At 40.2% G+C, this 16,026-nt stretch overlaps 1 protein-coding gene across 4 annotated transcripts in view; it reads left to right on the top strand.

Annotated features, from left to right (window-relative positions):
* LOC129358537 (plexin-A1-like) overlaps positions 1-16,026 on the top strand; it is a 204,467-nt gene that overhangs the window by 171,419 nt on the left and 17,022 nt on the right. For 2 of the 4 annotated variants that reach the window (XM_055027665.1, XM_055027663.1), the window contains exons 17-22: positions 2,126-2,219; positions 5,048-5,278; positions 7,279-7,422; positions 9,277-9,511; positions 13,455-13,597; positions 15,003-15,259. In XM_055027665.1, coding sequence (XP_054883640.1) covers positions 2,126-2,219; positions 5,048-5,278; positions 7,279-7,422; positions 9,277-9,511; positions 13,455-13,597; positions 15,003-15,259 — 1,104 coding nt within the window. Of the gene's footprint in view, positions 1-2,125; positions 2,220-5,047; positions 5,279-7,278; positions 7,423-9,276; positions 9,512-13,454; positions 13,604-15,002; positions 15,260-16,026 lie in introns of all 4 variants that reach the window. The other 2 variants (XM_055027664.1, XM_055027662.1) reach the window with 1 other exon arrangement.

The raw sequence follows: 16,026 nt of genomic DNA, 5'->3' as shown, positions 1-16,026 counted from the left end.
TTGTGCACCCAGGAGAGGAGGTACATGGTTCACCTGACCAATCAGTTTTTTTTTTTTTTTCAGAATGCTGATTTTGTGACAGTTTCTCCTTTTGGCCACTGTGTATTTTTGCGGGAGATGCACTGTTTTTTTCTTGTTTCTTCATGAAGAAGCATCCGTCAACTGAAAGCACTGACACATGGCTCTGTAGTCATTACACGTCATAATGGTGTCTTACTAAAAATTGCATATAGTTGCAATTTGTAACATTCATACAAGCATGTTACTCGCGTATCTGTTAAAACTGTTACTATGTCTTCACAGTGAGTCATATTATCTGTGGTGATAAAACCTTCTCCTGGTGCTCCTATTTCTGTCATCAGAAACACTCCAATAGAGGTCAGAAATAACCAATAAGAGCCAAGAGGAGGGACTTAGGGCTGTCAATCATGCGCTAAAACCCTCCTCCGCACAGCGCATACAAGCTTAAGATTGCTGGTTGGCTACAACAACTTTACTGGAAAATGCTTTATCTCTTCATCGGTGGCCTGGGCATTCATGACAGGTTTCAGTGTGGGAGAGGAGCTGCAGTGGAGCAGAGATCAAGGGGAAGGCTGTGAGCAGCGGGTACACCCGGGTGATTAACACTGCTAAGCCCTCCGCCTGACTTTGATGTATTTCTGCAGCTGGTTGTGGAACCACAGAGAAAAGGAAGAGGAACTTGATTTTCTTTAACAGTCGTATTACAACTTTAAAGTCATGCCTTCAGGCCTCCTGCACATTCTGGAAGCGTCAGGCATTTGATGCAGGTATTTTCCAGATGTTTGAAAGTCTGACCCCTTTTGATAAATTTGTCATCGATTCTTAGTGAAATATAAACTTTAAAGGGAAGTACAGAGTTTTGACAAGTGTTGCCTGTCAGAGTTTTTTTGTATTGATACATGTATGTTTACCTCACTGTACTACAGCTGTGGTTTCTATTCTTCCACCAACAAAGCATATAACCACATGTGAAGCGATCTTATGTGTTCCCTTTCCACCCCAGAAACCACACCATGTGGCCTCCTGGAAGCCTCTCAGCCATTTTTTGGCTCAGGTGACATTCCCGTCCTGCTTGGTCTCGGTCCATTTCAAAGCCAATTTTAGTAAAAGCTGTGCAATTTAAATCTCCCCCCTCCTAATAACAGCTTTGTTTGGCCCAAACTCAACACAGCCGACTCGGAAATTGAGAACTGGCTTGTTGTATGTCTTTATTTTATAATGCTAAGCTATATGGCTTAACGGTCTTTATGTAGCGCTGCTGAGAACCGACAAACATGAAAGGGTAAAAAAAAACTTCTTTCACACAGTATAAGCTTAGATACACAACATCTTTTTTTTTTTTTTTTTTTTTTTTTTTACGACAGTAACTTTGCCTTGTTCGGGAATTGTTTGAGTGAAAGGATCTTCAGCCAGTGCATCATCTTTATGACTCGCATTAGCTCTGGACTTGGATAAGTTTTGAGCTAACTTAGAATCTGTCAGGAAGCCTCACGTCAGATTAAGTTCAGCCTCATGGCGCAGCAGAGGCTGTCGACGAGGCCGTGTGGAGATACGGGCGTCTCGCCCACATTATCTCATGTCCCTGCCGGTCATCATCATATATTCCCATAAAGGTCAAAACTGTGTGTCTTGACACCTGTGCTTATGTGCATTTCCTATTAAAAATACCAGAATGCAGCAATATTACACTGGTTTATGTCCTCTGACTGCTGAGATGTAATGAATAGAGGCCAGCAGTTTGAAATAACTACAGATTCACCTCGTTTTCACCCCTGCCTACGTTTGGGTTTAAACAAGCTTTTAACATTCAGATGACGGTTGTAGCATCACACTCATCATAGCAAAAATGGTTTCCATGAATAAGCAGGTGAAAGGCTGCACATTATTGGTGAATTGCCATCTGAAGGGTTCTGCTGAATCCCACAGAGAACAGATTTAGTCACTTTTATCTTTGCATAAAAGCAGCAGGAAAACACAGTGGGAAGCAGAAGAGCTTATAAAAAATTGTGCTTTTCTTTTGCTGTTGTATAATTGTCATTTTGATTTTTTTTTTCACTTTTAATGAGTGTTTTTTTTTTTTTTTCTCAATATGTATTTCTTATAGTGGAGGCACAATGCTGACCATAACTGGAACCAACTTGGCCACCATCAAAGAGCCCAAAATGAGAGCCAAGTACGGAGCGGGACAGTCAGAAAATGTGAGTTTCAGAGTTTGCACCTGCACTTTCTTTTCTTTATTATTATCATTATTATTATTATTGACAACACAAGAACAGCCACTGATTGAATTTGGTAAGTGAGAGGAAAATTACACATACTACACATATTTTTAATGGCACAGTAATAGTCTTAATATCTGTTTTGATGGCTTTAACATGTTTGGTTCAACTTAAAAAAAGAACAAAAAAACATGTGTTTGAATTTAAATCATTGCAACATCAAAATAAAAATTAGACTGCCATCTTTTAACATATCTATGCATGTGGTTTAATGTACTATGTTAAGTACACTTTGTTGAACTGGGTTGATGTTAATCTCCTCATTCAACACATCTCAAAGTTGCTGTACTGATTTGAGGTTTCCTGACTTGAGGCCTTTGGAGTGCAGTGAACTCGATGCTTTGTTCAAGAAACCAGTTTGAGTTGGTCTGAGCTGTATGACATGGTGCAACACCTACTAACATGTGGTCATAGTGGTTGGACATGTTGGCAGCAGTATGCAACATTTGCTCAGTTGGAGCCTAAAGTCTCGCCCATTTGATTATACAAGCACCGCCAGCAGCATGAACATTTTAAACAAAGAATGATAAATCCATGCTTTCATGTTGTCCATGGCAACTTCTGAGGCACCCTGTTTCAACATTGCTGTTGAAATGAAGTATTCTCAGACATCTTCATTCTAGTGTTTGAACTTCGAATGTTGATAAGGGTGAGTAAATTCTAGCCTCAGTTTCCTGTTCTTGGCTGACAGGAGTTTCATTTGATGCGGTCCTCTGCTGTTGTAGCCTGTCGGTTCAAGGTTGGACTTGATGTGACTGACGCAGTTGATGTGGCTCTGACGCAGTTTTCCACATATATTGATGGTATCTCGATTCTGGATACCGTTTTTTTCACAAGATATCAGATGTCTAGACGGCCATTCCAAATCCTTTAAATCGTCTTTTTTTTCTCTCTCCATTTTGATGCTCGGTGTGAACTTCTGCAAGCCACCATGTCTGGATGCCTAAATGTACTTCTGCCATGTCATTGAGCAGTTAACAGGTGTTCTTAATAAACTGGTCAGTGAGCATAATTTTCATTTCTGATTAATATGTTAATCAAAAACGGAAAAACAAAGTAAGTTTCTCCATAAAAGATACCGTAACCAGAGTAAAAGTCTATACAACAAATTTTCTATAAAGCTTTAGTTCAAAATTACTGTATTGAACATTTTCTTACAATTAATATACTTTCTTTTAAATTAAGATATTGAACTGATATTTTTATCAGATTCTTCAAAGAGTGTCACGTTCCTGTGTGGAATATTTTAACCCCAATCTGATTAAGTGCCAACATGGAGGGGGAGGACTGTGGGTAACCCTGGCAAACAGGATTCAGCCTTCATCTCTCCCATTCTTAGGACAATCTAACTGTTAGATTATACACACTCATGGTTTTGACCTGTCGGTCAAGCTGCCCATTTTCTGTTTGTTTTTGATGTTGAATTTTCTTTTAGCAGTTTAACCTTTGAAATGTCAACTAGCAATAAAGCTGCTCTTGCAAATCCCCCTCTCCTCACCCTTCACCACGGGGCTCAACTAACCTTTTTTCCCCCTCTCACTTCGAGGTAAAAGTAAAAAAATATATATATATGTATCCCGTATATCCTTTCCTTTTGTCCCCCCTACATAACTGCAGAGAGGTGTATTTCTTGACCTATAAACACCATTCACCCTAGGTGTTTGTACAAACACACAGATGTTTCACTTTGTGGCACGTCATACAATGTGTGGTGCCTGGCAGACGTTTTCATACCTTTGACCTCCTTTACTTTGATGCCCTTAAATAAAATCCAATTTGCTTTAAAAAGTACCCAGATTAGATCATAGAATCCACCTCTGTGTAACTTAATTTGAGTTTAGATACAGCTGTGAACATTTTCAAGGGGTTTGAAAACTTTTTCAAAGCGTTTTAGCAATGGAGGGGAATCTATCCAAGGTCACTTCTGCCATCCTGCATTGCCGTTAGCAGCCATGAGCTGACCACTTCAGTTTCTCTCCGTCATTAGGGGCTAATTTGTTCTAAGTGTCGAAACCCACAGGGTATATCCAGATGATATCAACACTGATTACAGGACTGATGTTATTAGGCCGCCTTTTCCTCATTATGTCGTTACAGACACATTTAATCAGTTGCATCACATAACCCTGTTTAAGCCCTTATAACAGAGCCCGTGCTTGAGTTAACCTTTTTATTCTCTACTCCAGCCTCAGAGTAGGAAGTAGGGTTTCTACTTTATCTTGAAAAGTCTGGATTTCTGTTGTATTATTATATGCCAAGTCTGAATAGGAACAGACAAGACAGCTGAATATGTATAAAAATATAAAAAGAGACTTCTTGCTTTCATGTTGATTCATATGTAGATTATCACTTTAGTTGATTTTTGATATTACAACACAATTTATTTGCCAGCCCATTGATTATTTTGGCTTAAAGTTTTTTGACAGAAGCTGAAAATAAAGTAACACCCGTTCAACAATACAAAATTATTACCTCATTGTTTTTTGCGCTTGTTTGTTTTAGCATCTAGTCCCTTCAGAATTATTTAAAACAGCTGAAATTTGTTCTTTAGCACTGTTAGAATAACAATCATAATGAAAAACGTAATTCTCTGTGATCCATAATATCACAGAGAATTTGTGACTAAAATCATTTCTCATTTTAGTTAGAAGTAACTAAAATTTTAAAATAATGAAACGTCGACATGAAATGGCTTGTGCCTGCTCAAGACACGTCTTTATTGTGTTGCTGTTCTCCGTGTATTTTAGAACTGCACCGTTCTCAACAACACAGTCATGGTTTGTCTGGCGCCCTCTGTGGCCAAATCTGGCAAAAGCTTCTCTGAGATGGGCACCAGTCCTGATGAGATTGGATTCGTCATGGATGGTGTGCGCTCCGTGCTGGTGATAAACGAAACTTTCAGCTACTACCCAGACCCAGAGTTTGAGCCTCTCGGTCCCAAGATGGAGCTGAAGCCCAGCTCACCACTCATACTCAAGGTAAGTTGCTTTGTGTTCATGGCACTTATCTGTTACGGCCTTCTCTCTGTCAAACTCCTTTTTTGTTATTCTCCTGCTAAATGATGTGTTTAATTTTTTTCTCCATTTTTCCTCTCTGTATCCCTTCCCAGTCCACATATCTGTTTTTTTTCCCCCTCCTTTATCCCTTCATGCCTCATCTTTCCCGTTTTATGTCAGCTTTCAATGTTTACCTGGAATGTGTGAGAGGAATCTGAATGTATAGGTTGAGTTTGTTGTGGTTTTACATGAAAGCCGTTTTATATTGAAGGTTGCTCTCTGAAGCTGAGGCAGAAATGTCTCCACACACCGGGAGTTCAGGACAAAAGAAGGTTAGCTGAGTGTTAGCACTAAGTGGATGCACAGGAAGGGCTGCTTTAGTAGATTGTAGGATTCATGTGATGTGTGTACTCGTCAAGTGTTCAACAATTAATCTCGCAAATGGGCTGAAAAAAAATGAACTATTTCTTCAATTCAGCTAATAAGCTACTGATAATTGTTTGAAATCATTTGCTTTTCGCCATCTGTCTTTCAGCACGGCTCACTTTTAAGCGTGGCTCAACCTTGAAGGATATTTCTCCACCTGTTTTTCTCCAGTGGGGGTTTAAGACCTTTAAGAAAAAATAAATAAGTGTTTAAACTGTTCCTTTCAAATCGGGTGCAAAGCAAGTCATGTTTTTAGAGTGGGTCCATGTGTTGCTAAGGCACCTGCTCAGATTTTTATCTATGAACATCTGAAGAGAGACTTCACAGCCGTGTTTACTATGAACCGCGGATGCAGAGTGCGTTTGTATACGTTGTGCATTTGTCCCACCCACCCACTCTGTCTAATGACACCCCCCCACTTCCTCACCCCTCAACTTCAAAGCCTTTCAGGACCTAGAGGGAAATTATCATGCAATTTCATGGCAAACCAAAGCCTCTTTTTTTCTTCCAATCAGGGAGGGGTTTAAGAAATGAAGACTAGTGACGCTCTCCTGTACATCTTTAAATATTATACCATACTGACAAATTTTGATTGTGGTAAGAACTTTCAGAAATGCACCAAAAATTTAATCTTGTAAATATTTCCTGGGAAGGCTTCTGTGTTTTTTGGTTTTTTGTTTGTCTTTTGGAAGGCTGGAGATAATTTTTCTCTCTCTCACTCTATCTCTGTCTCTGCAAAACAAAGCAATTGTGTATATATGAAGAAAAAGTGACTTATGGTGGAAAGAAAGCAATCTGCATTGAGTAAATTTTATCAACGGTTCTTTAAATGCAATAACTGACTGAATTCCCTTTTCCCCTATAATTATTATATCTAATAATAATGTAGTTAAAGCATTTATTTATTTCTGTTAATGTGGGTGATTACAGCTTATGGCTGATGGAAACACTAATTTCTCTCTCTCATAAAATGTGAATAAAACCCATAAAAATAAGTTTAATAGGAAAATATTCTGGCTCCAGTGGTCATGTAGTCTCCGTGGTCAGTTGGAAAACTACAATCTCCTACACCCTCCACAAGGGGGCATAGGTATTTCTACAGAGATTTGTTGTTCACAAAGCATTGTGTCTGAGAGTAAAAGTTTGGTGCAAGTAAAATATAAGCTGCTCTTGAGTGCAGCGTGAAGAAAAGTCCATTCAAGAGGTTGGAAAGAATCCATTAGGTGATGACTTCATCCAGAGTCTGAACTTGGCACCAACACATATTGTCAAAAGTACAAATACCTGCTTTTATGATTATGGCATAAGTGTTGGGTTGTTCAGTAAGCTCGTCTGACATAAATTGCATAGCGAACCCGGAAGATCTAAACCAAACCGTGCAAATAAACTCGAGGCAACTTTTAAAGTAAATTTAGCTTTTTAAAATTCTCAGCACTATAATAATTCATGTAGTCCTAAAAACTTTCAAAAATGACTTAATTTTAACATGCTAAAAATGGCGGAGAATTTATGAATGCTGTTACCCCCACTCTCTGAGCTGCTGTGTCTGTTTCCAGGGTCGTAACCTAATTCCTGCAGCCCCAGGAAATTCTAAGCTGAACTACACGGTGCTGATCGGAGAAATGCCCTGCGTCCTCACCGTGTCTGAGAGCCAGCTGCTGTGCGAATCACCTAATCTGACCGGAGAGCATAAAGTCACCGTAAGTAAACTTTTTAAATGTATTTAGTTTTCCTTACTGTACTAAAGTTACTGTAAGTAAGCTTTTTGAAATTCATTTGGGTTTTTTTTCCTTCTTTCTCATTTTGACCTTATTTGAGCAAAGCATAGGGAGCAGCAGATTTTACATATGCAACTGGAAAACAAGCTATATCCCATCCTGACTTATATTTCTCTCCTGCTCAGCAGGAGTTTGGTTTAACTGATGGAGCATTCACATTTCTTCTTGTCACTTTAATCTGACATCCTCTGCTCAATATGCTGTTTTCTCAATTCATCCCCCTCTGATACGTCAATCCACTTCCTGCCTTTTCATTCATTCATCTCATTCTCTTCTCCCCCATCCATTCGACCCAAATACCTCCAATTACTCTACATTTTATCCTATTCAGATAGCTACGAGCGTACGAACACACACATCCCCTCTCCTGTAATGTTGGCAGTGCTTGTGACTGTATTTGTGTCTTAGAGGCTTTTGATCAGTCTGGTTTGGCTGGCATCCTCCCTGGCATTTGAAGAGTGTTGGTATTCAGTGGATACCAAAAAATGGCTAGCGGGCATGAGAGGTCTTGTGTCTATTTTTACCCTCCTTCATTTCCTATCTCATAGACGTAAGCCTGTTAAAAGGGGGTATTGACTAGGGGGTGCGAAAAGAACATGTTTTGGAGGGAGTTTTTGTCAGAATTTATTTCATTGTGTGTTTTCAGTTTACAGTTGCTTGAGGTAAGGTCCAAAATGTGTAGAGTGCAGATATTTCCTCTTCTGGCTGAAATGAAAATATTTTAGTGGAGTTTACATCTGTTTTTAGCTTGACCTGGCACAGCTTTGTTTTTCATGTTAGATGCTTAAAGGTTTTCATGCCTGGAAAAAATAAAATAAATCTAGAATACTTAGAAACATATTTTCCAGGATGCAACGTTATTTGAATTTCTGGACTATCTTTGTTTCCGATTCTGTTGTCTCAGTGCCGTATCCACATGTCCATACGTCCTTGCTTTCTTTTTACTCTACAACCTTTCTTTCTCCCTTCCTCCTTTCATTTATTTTTTTGTTATTTTTTCCCTTTTTTTTTGCTTTTCCGTTTCTTTCATCTTTGTCGGAATTTTATAGGAAGGAAAGAAAAAGACTCCTTTCTCCCTTTGCTCCTTTTTCTAAATGCTGCTTTATATTTGCGTTCTTTCCTTTCTTCCTCCCTTTTCATTACTTTCTTATTATTTGTTTTCTTCTCCTTCTGTCTTCATTACTCGTTGATTTATGTACTTTATTTGTTTGCTACTTATTTCACCATGATGGAAGTATCAAGAATACTTCCATCAAGTCAGGATAGAAGAACACTGCATATGTTCTTCTATCCTGACTTCCCACCTGTTTTTTTACAAGGTTTCTAATTAAAGCGTGCGCTTGAGAAATACATCCACAGTAAATTTCTGGTTAACATTTGTATTTTTGTACTTTAAAGATAGATGATAATTTTGCTGTTTTGGGTTTGGAACAGTCTGCAGTTTGGTCCTGAAAATGTATAGAAAACTTGGTGCTTTGTTAATTTTTTTTTTTTGCAAAAGCATGGTTTGTGTCTCTTTATTTTTAGTTTGGTTGGAGTTGTATTCCTTCTGCAGATGCAGCCTGTTGAATGAGTTGCTTTCATCCTTAATCCATATGAAGTTCTTAAATGTTGCAGTTTAGAGAGCAATAAAATTACCAATGGCATCTTTTTTTAAAACTTTTTTTTAAAGGTTTCTCATGTCGCTGAATACAGGACACCATTATTATTCTATCTCCCCCTTTTTTCAGACTTTCATAAACTTCCAAAATTTCATTGCCTTAATGTCGTTGCCAGGTCCGCGTCGGAGGCTTCGAGGCTTCACCTGGGACGCTGCAGATCTACTCCGACAGTCTGCTCACTCTGCCTGCCATCATTGGCATCGGGATAGGTGGTGGCCTGCTTCTGTTTGTCATCATTGCGGTTCTGATTGCTTACAAGAGGAAGTCCCGTGATGCCGACCGCACCCTGAAGCGACTGCAGCTGCAGATGGATAATCTAGAGTCAAGGGTCGCCCTGGAGTGCAAAGAAGGTGAGTGGTGGGGAAGAGGTGCTTCCCGAAGCCAACTTACTCAATTCTCAACAAACTCAACAACACTGTTAACGCTGCTGTTCCTCCACGTTGTTCCATCCTTCGAACTTCCCATCAAAGCTGCACAACATACTATTAACAGTCCTATCAAGTTGTTTGTCTGCTCTTTCTCCCTTGGTCTCCTGCATTGCTCTCCAAGTCGATGCCAACACTCCCCTGCTGTTCGGTCGCAGCAGTGTGTATGTGCATGTTTGCGTGGGTGTTGGTGCGTTTCCAGAGGAGCACTTTGATCTGAGCCAGCCACCAGATGTTGCCTCTCCTCCCCGTGAGGGAGCAGTCTGGCTGGCCTTAGCATCATCTACACCAAGAAGTGTTTGGGTGGGGAGAGGGGGATAGAAAGAGACGGGGCATGGAGGTGGGAAAGTAAGGGGTTATAGGGAAGGAGTGGCTTGGCAACAGCTGAAGCCCAGGGAGGGATCGAATGAAACTTACACACCAGTGCTTTAGCATATATTCATTTGGCAAGAAGAAGCATGAATCCAGGGAGAGGCTGCTGATGCTGGGCTGCTGGCAGAGCAGTGAGAGAAGCAGATGGGGTGAAGGAAAAGGAGAATACTGATGACATGATCATCCCAATATATCTACAAGAGATCACTCCATTTGTTCCATTGTTTTGAGAGACTTGAATAAAGCTGCATCATAAATATACAGTTTGTTCTGCTAGTTGTTCAAGTTTAACTCAGAAAACTGTCCTGATGTTCTTATCAGAATAAAAAAGACATATCCAGAAAAACACCATTGCAGTTTAATAAAATCAAGCAGATTTATTGCGACTCACTGCTAAATTTCAGTTTTTATGGAATTAATTTTGTGTTCTTATAGGTCCTAGTATTTTCTGTAATTACCTCCTGTATTCAGCAAAATGAAATACCAACTTGTTTCTGTTTCAGAAATCACAAAACTCTTTATACAGAGTAAAGATCTCAGATATTCAGAGACATTTTTTAGCGTCCCTGATAAAGATGTTTCAAAAATCTTAAAATCATGCTTATAACAGCTCACATACATTTTTTTTTATCTCACCCTTATTTCAAATACATTGAATTAATAATATTAAATGTGTCCAACCCAAAGAACTTACAAGCTGAGAAGTTAACTGCATCACATTTTAGTATCAAATTATGGGGTCTGGATCTTTGTCCTGATCAGTTCTGGTTTCACCTGATACCAGTAATAAAATGACATCATCAGCAGAGGCCGACAATATTGCAATAGTAAGTTTCTAACTTCAAATAGGAGCTTTAGTTGAGTCATAGACATCAAATATTCTTCTAGAGAAACCAGCAGCCAAGGCAGTGGTAGACATGATATGACAACAGAATATATTTATAGGACCAGGAAAGTACTGATGCATATTTTAGAAAAACTGCCCAGAGGAAGTTGAAACATCAGATTGAGCTTCTCAAACTGCATTAAAAGTGTTTGCTTGGACTGAAGCAGCTCAAGGCTACATACACTGATGCATAACTTACCTGCAACCTCTGAACAAACTGCCTCAAGACAAGTTGCTAGTGCTGCGATTTAAGTAGCAGATTGTGATATTTTTTTTACATTCATCAGCCAGCCTGGTTTTTAAACACATCAGGATTATTTTAAAATACTGTATTAAAATTGACTTGCGATGTTGTGAGGCTTCAGCGTTTCATACCCACAGATTGTAAATGGCCTTTAAAGCAGAGACCCTCAGATAAAGACATCAACACTTTTTCTTTTTTTTCTTTGTAGCCACTTCACACCTCTCCCCCTGCCTTGTATTCATTTCCTGCCCTTTAGAAACTACCTGCAATCCCACACACATGTACACTCACACAGCGGGTCACGCTGCGATTGGCTGGGGTGTGCCGACAGTAAGTCTACATTCCCCGACCCCGTCTTTTCCCAGCTGTCACTACTGTCTGCGAGAAGAAAGGTGGATGAACATGAACAAAGTGATAGATTGACACGGAGAGCCAGATAACGGAAAAAATCTCAGAGGCGGTTATGAAAAATGTGTGGAGTGGAAGAGATGTTCATAAAGAAAGAGGTTAAATTGGAGATAAAAACAAGAGGCAAATGCAGCGAAGAACTTTTTTTTGACATAATTCAAAATCTCTTCGTCATGACAACTTGTCAAAACCAAGAAATCATGATCTGACATAAATTTGTTCTGAAGTTCTGAAAAATGATTAAACAAAATTAAAATTAAAGCTAAAAAATCAATATAACAAATGTATGTCATGATTTCTAGGTTAATGTCAAGTTGTCATAACAAAGACATTTTGAATAATTTCAACTTTGTATTCAATGTATCATGATTTACAGAAAGACACTTTATGGCAACAGTCATAAATATTCATGTTCATGACAGGAGTTATATCATGTTTATGACGGTGTCTTAATTCACAACCCGTCAAAAAACATGTTACTGAAAACTCTATCCAGAAAAGATGTTGGCATGCAAAATATGTAAACACAATACATTAGATGCATTGTTGTGTTCTTTTGACAGTTTGATTGTTTTATGTACTATAAACATGTTTTCAGAAACATCAAAATAGTTACCAGGAAGTATACATTAAAAGTTCAAACTACAGATTTAAGCATAGTAAAATCCAACAAAAAATATTTAAAACGTTGTATATTGTTTTATATACAACTTAATATTCAGGGCAATAAATTATAGTACAAATGTTTTCAAAAAGGAGGTTAATTTAATTGGCTTAGGTAAAAGTGCCAGTCTATCATCAATCTGATCAGACGCTGGCTTCAGAATGGATATAGCCTCCTGCGACAAGGAAGTATCCACCGCTGTGTGTGCACTAAAACCACACCAAATTTTTTTGGCACTGCTCCATAAAGACCAGATTGGTGGAATGCACAACTAATAGTTTTCTTGTTGACAAATTCTCCCATTTGAGTTGTGGATTTTTGCAGCTCCTCTTGAGTTATGCTGAACCTCAATGCAGCTTCTCAGAAAAATGCTCTCCTTGCAAAACGCTCTGCCTGAAAATGATTTCACCACCAAACCAATCATTAGTGCACTTGTCCATGATATTCTACCCGGCGTTGGTATGTCATATAAATTAGCAAAAATATATGTTGAAGTTTCTTTGTCAAGGGACAAAATGTGAAACAGTTCAAAGGGCCAAGCATGCATGAGAGACCGGGGATTTTACCACAAGGTGAAGTGGGTGGAAAGCAGAAAGAGAAGTGGAAACTGAAGGGAGGGATGAAAGGAAGATTAAGAGGTAGAAAGGTGACTTTAAAGATGTCACATTGATAGGAGGAGAGAGGGAGAAAGAGAGATGGGGAGGGAAGACAGGGTGACACAAGCCATCTGTTAGTCTGGGCTTTGGTTTATTTGTTTGGATTACGTATCAATGTGCGTGCCGTATTTCAGATGCCAGAGTTCCATATTTTCTCCTCAAGGAGTTTTTTGTATAAAACACACTTGAGACAGTTTAACAAAAGTTAGGATATGTTTGAGAAATGTTTCCTCTATTAAAAGGAGTCGAGTTCAATGAATGGGGTCAGAACACATGCTGTCCGGGAGCTGAGAATGTGTACAAACACTGACATGCTTTCACATAAATCATCTGGGCGCAAGGGTGTGTGTTTAGCTGTGGGCCAAAGCAGAACAAGTGTGTGTGTGTGTGTAGCAAGAGTTTGTGAGGTGGCGGCATGTGTGGGTTCTAACACTCTGCACTCCCCTCCAGCTTTCCAGATCCAAACGCCTTTCCTCTATTCCACCTTTTAGTTTCTCTTTTTCATCCTACTGACCTCATCATTTGAGCTTTGTTGTCTTTGAAACATGAAATATTTCAAAGTGCAATTACTTTTTTCTTGAGGATGGTTTATAAGCTCATTTGACATGTCTAAGCAATGTTCCTTGCCATTTTTGCAGCCTTTGCAGAGTTGCAGACAGACATCCATGAACTGACCCAGGAGCTGGATGGTGCAGGAATTCCCTTCCTGGACTACCGCACATATGCCATGAGAGTCCTCTTTCCTGGTATTGAGGACCATCCTGTACTCAAGGAGATGGAGGTACGGGTCAGTAAAGAGCGCTCTGCACGCATGCACATCCACATACAAAATAAGCCTTATTTAACAAGTTTATATAGCAGTCACTTATGTCCTTGTGACTTTGAAATAGTTAATTGGAATTAGTGAATCAGAGGTGGATTAGCCTAGCTATTGCCTTCGTATGTAATTCCTCTTAAAAAAAAGTTCTCGCTTCCAGCTCAGTCTGGGCTTTCGCCCTTCGACTTGGATTCTCTCCGGTTGGTTTTCGAGTGGACCAATCAGTGGACAGAAAGAGAGGTTGTGAACAATGACGATGACTGATGGTTCTCCAACTGCTTACAAATCATTTATGCCTCGCCTGTGACTGTTATCTGTTCAGTACCCAAAATGCAGGAAAAGGAACTGTTTCCTTTCTTTCTTCAAAATAAGAGTCTTAAACATAAAAGAGGCTGTAGAGATTTAAGGACATAACATTTTGTATCTGGAAGTCATGATAATAACTTCAACTTATTACACGCTGATGGGAACTGTCCGGAAATATTGTATTAGTTTCCTGAGATAACGCTAAACCTCTTTAATTGACCTCTTTGAGAATTACCACAAGTCAAAGTCTGAGGTGAGGCGTGTACAAAGAAAAAGCCCAGGTTGGAATTTGAACCCCTGACCTTCCTGCAACCTTGCAACAGTACTGCAAATCGCACCACCGTCCAGCCCCCATAATGTTTACACCCTTTGGAAAATGTAGAGTTGCATTCCTCTGTCATGGCTGCAGGACCAGGCCTTGGAGACGTTCTCTATGTGCTTGTGCTATCAACTGTATTCCAAAGGGATAGTGTAACACAGCATTGGATTTTCATTTGTATGGCCCAGGCAATCACAGGCCACAGTGGTGCGCTAGCAGGCAGATCAATTTCTTATTACAGCATGAAGTTCACATTCTTTCTTCAAATCTGTGTTTGTGGCTCTTACAAGGGGAGGCCTGGCCATTGCTTTAAGATAGAAGGAGAGAAAATGGCAACAGGAGGCTAGCTCCTGATGGTATAGAAAAAGAGAGTTGTGAGGAAAATGAGCAAGGCACTTTGTCCTTGCTCATTTTTTGAAGATTTATTTGTAGATGTTCCCGAATTTTCACACACACCTCACTTCACAACTATGCTTCACAATCAGTTCTGTTCTCTCAGTCGACTCTTGTTGTTCTTTTTCTATTTTTGTCTGTGACCTTTTCCAATTACTCCACACCTTTCCCCACCTGTCTTCCTTGTTTCACATCCTTCATTTTTTTTCGCATACTTCTCTTCTTCTCACCAAAAACCTGCCTCAGTTACACCACCTTCATTATTTTTTATTCTAACAATTGCCTTTTTATGTCGCGTATACTCCCCACTCTTCTCTATTTTCACTCTTTCTGTCTTCCCTTTTCCACCAGGTCCAAGCAAATGTGGAGAAGGCCCTGACATTGTTCGGCCAGCTACTGACCAAAAAGCACTTCTTGCTGACATTCATCCGCACGCTGGAAGCTCAGAGGTCCTTCTCCATGCGAGACAGAGGCAACGTGGCTTCTCTCATCATGACAGCATTGCAGGGGGAGATGGAGTACGCCACGGGTGTCCTCAAACAGCTCCTGTCTGACCTTATCGACAAAAACCTGGAGAGCAAGAACCACCCGAAGCTGCTGCTCAGGCGGTAAGAAAAGGAGGGATGAACAGAGGGTGGGAGAGCAACTAAAACGGCACCAAAACATGTTGACCCTTCCAGTGGAGCTTCAAGTTAACGCCCGGTGGACTGTGCTTGTGTGTGGGTTCAAGTCTTTGTGTAGCCAACTCTTCACACGTTCAGAGGGTCTTTCAGGAGTTTGGCAAGGATCTGTGTTTGGCTTTTCTTAAGATGATAAAATCTAACGGAGAGAACATTGTCAAAAGCGGACAGTGCGCTGTGAGATTGTCAGGCCAGTGATTTTTCCTGTCCTGATGGCCTGTGCTAAGAGAAGTAAATGCAAGGGACAGTGACTACGGCTTTTGAGGCGTTTGTGACTATACCTTGTCTCTATCCCTCGGCCCTGTCCCTGTCAGAGAGGATTACACCCCTGAGCACACATGCACTCCCACCGGAGCTGCTGCGAGACAGGCCGCCGTATCCCCTCTTCTTGCACTCTCAGCAAGAGATGCCGTTAGGGGAGGAAGTATGAGGAAAAGAACAGGTGTGAAGAACAGAGAGAGGAGGACTTTGCTAGGGAAAGGAGAGAGATGAGCAATGGAGGAGAAAAAAAATATGAGAGGTGAAAGAGGAAGAGGCAGCACGAGAAAGGTGGATGGAGCTCCAGGGACTCAGGGAGGTTGTGATTGACAGAAACAGAAGGCAAAATGTCTACAGGGAGATTCAGGCTTGAGGGAAATTGATGGGGGAGAAACATATAGGGGGAGAAGAGTACCGCTGTTGCACAGGAGAGCCGT

The sequence above is a fragment of the Poeciliopsis prolifica genome, unplaced genomic scaffold (assembly GCF_027474105.1).
Source record: "Poeciliopsis prolifica strain line A6 unplaced genomic scaffold, Auburn_PproV2 SCAFFOLD003, whole genome shotgun sequence".
Taxonomy (NCBI): Eukaryota; Metazoa; Chordata; class Actinopteri; order Cyprinodontiformes; family Poeciliidae; genus Poeciliopsis; species Poeciliopsis prolifica.
The sequence above is the reverse complement of the archived record's forward strand: the minus strand, read 5'-3'. Positions and strand labels throughout refer to the sequence as shown.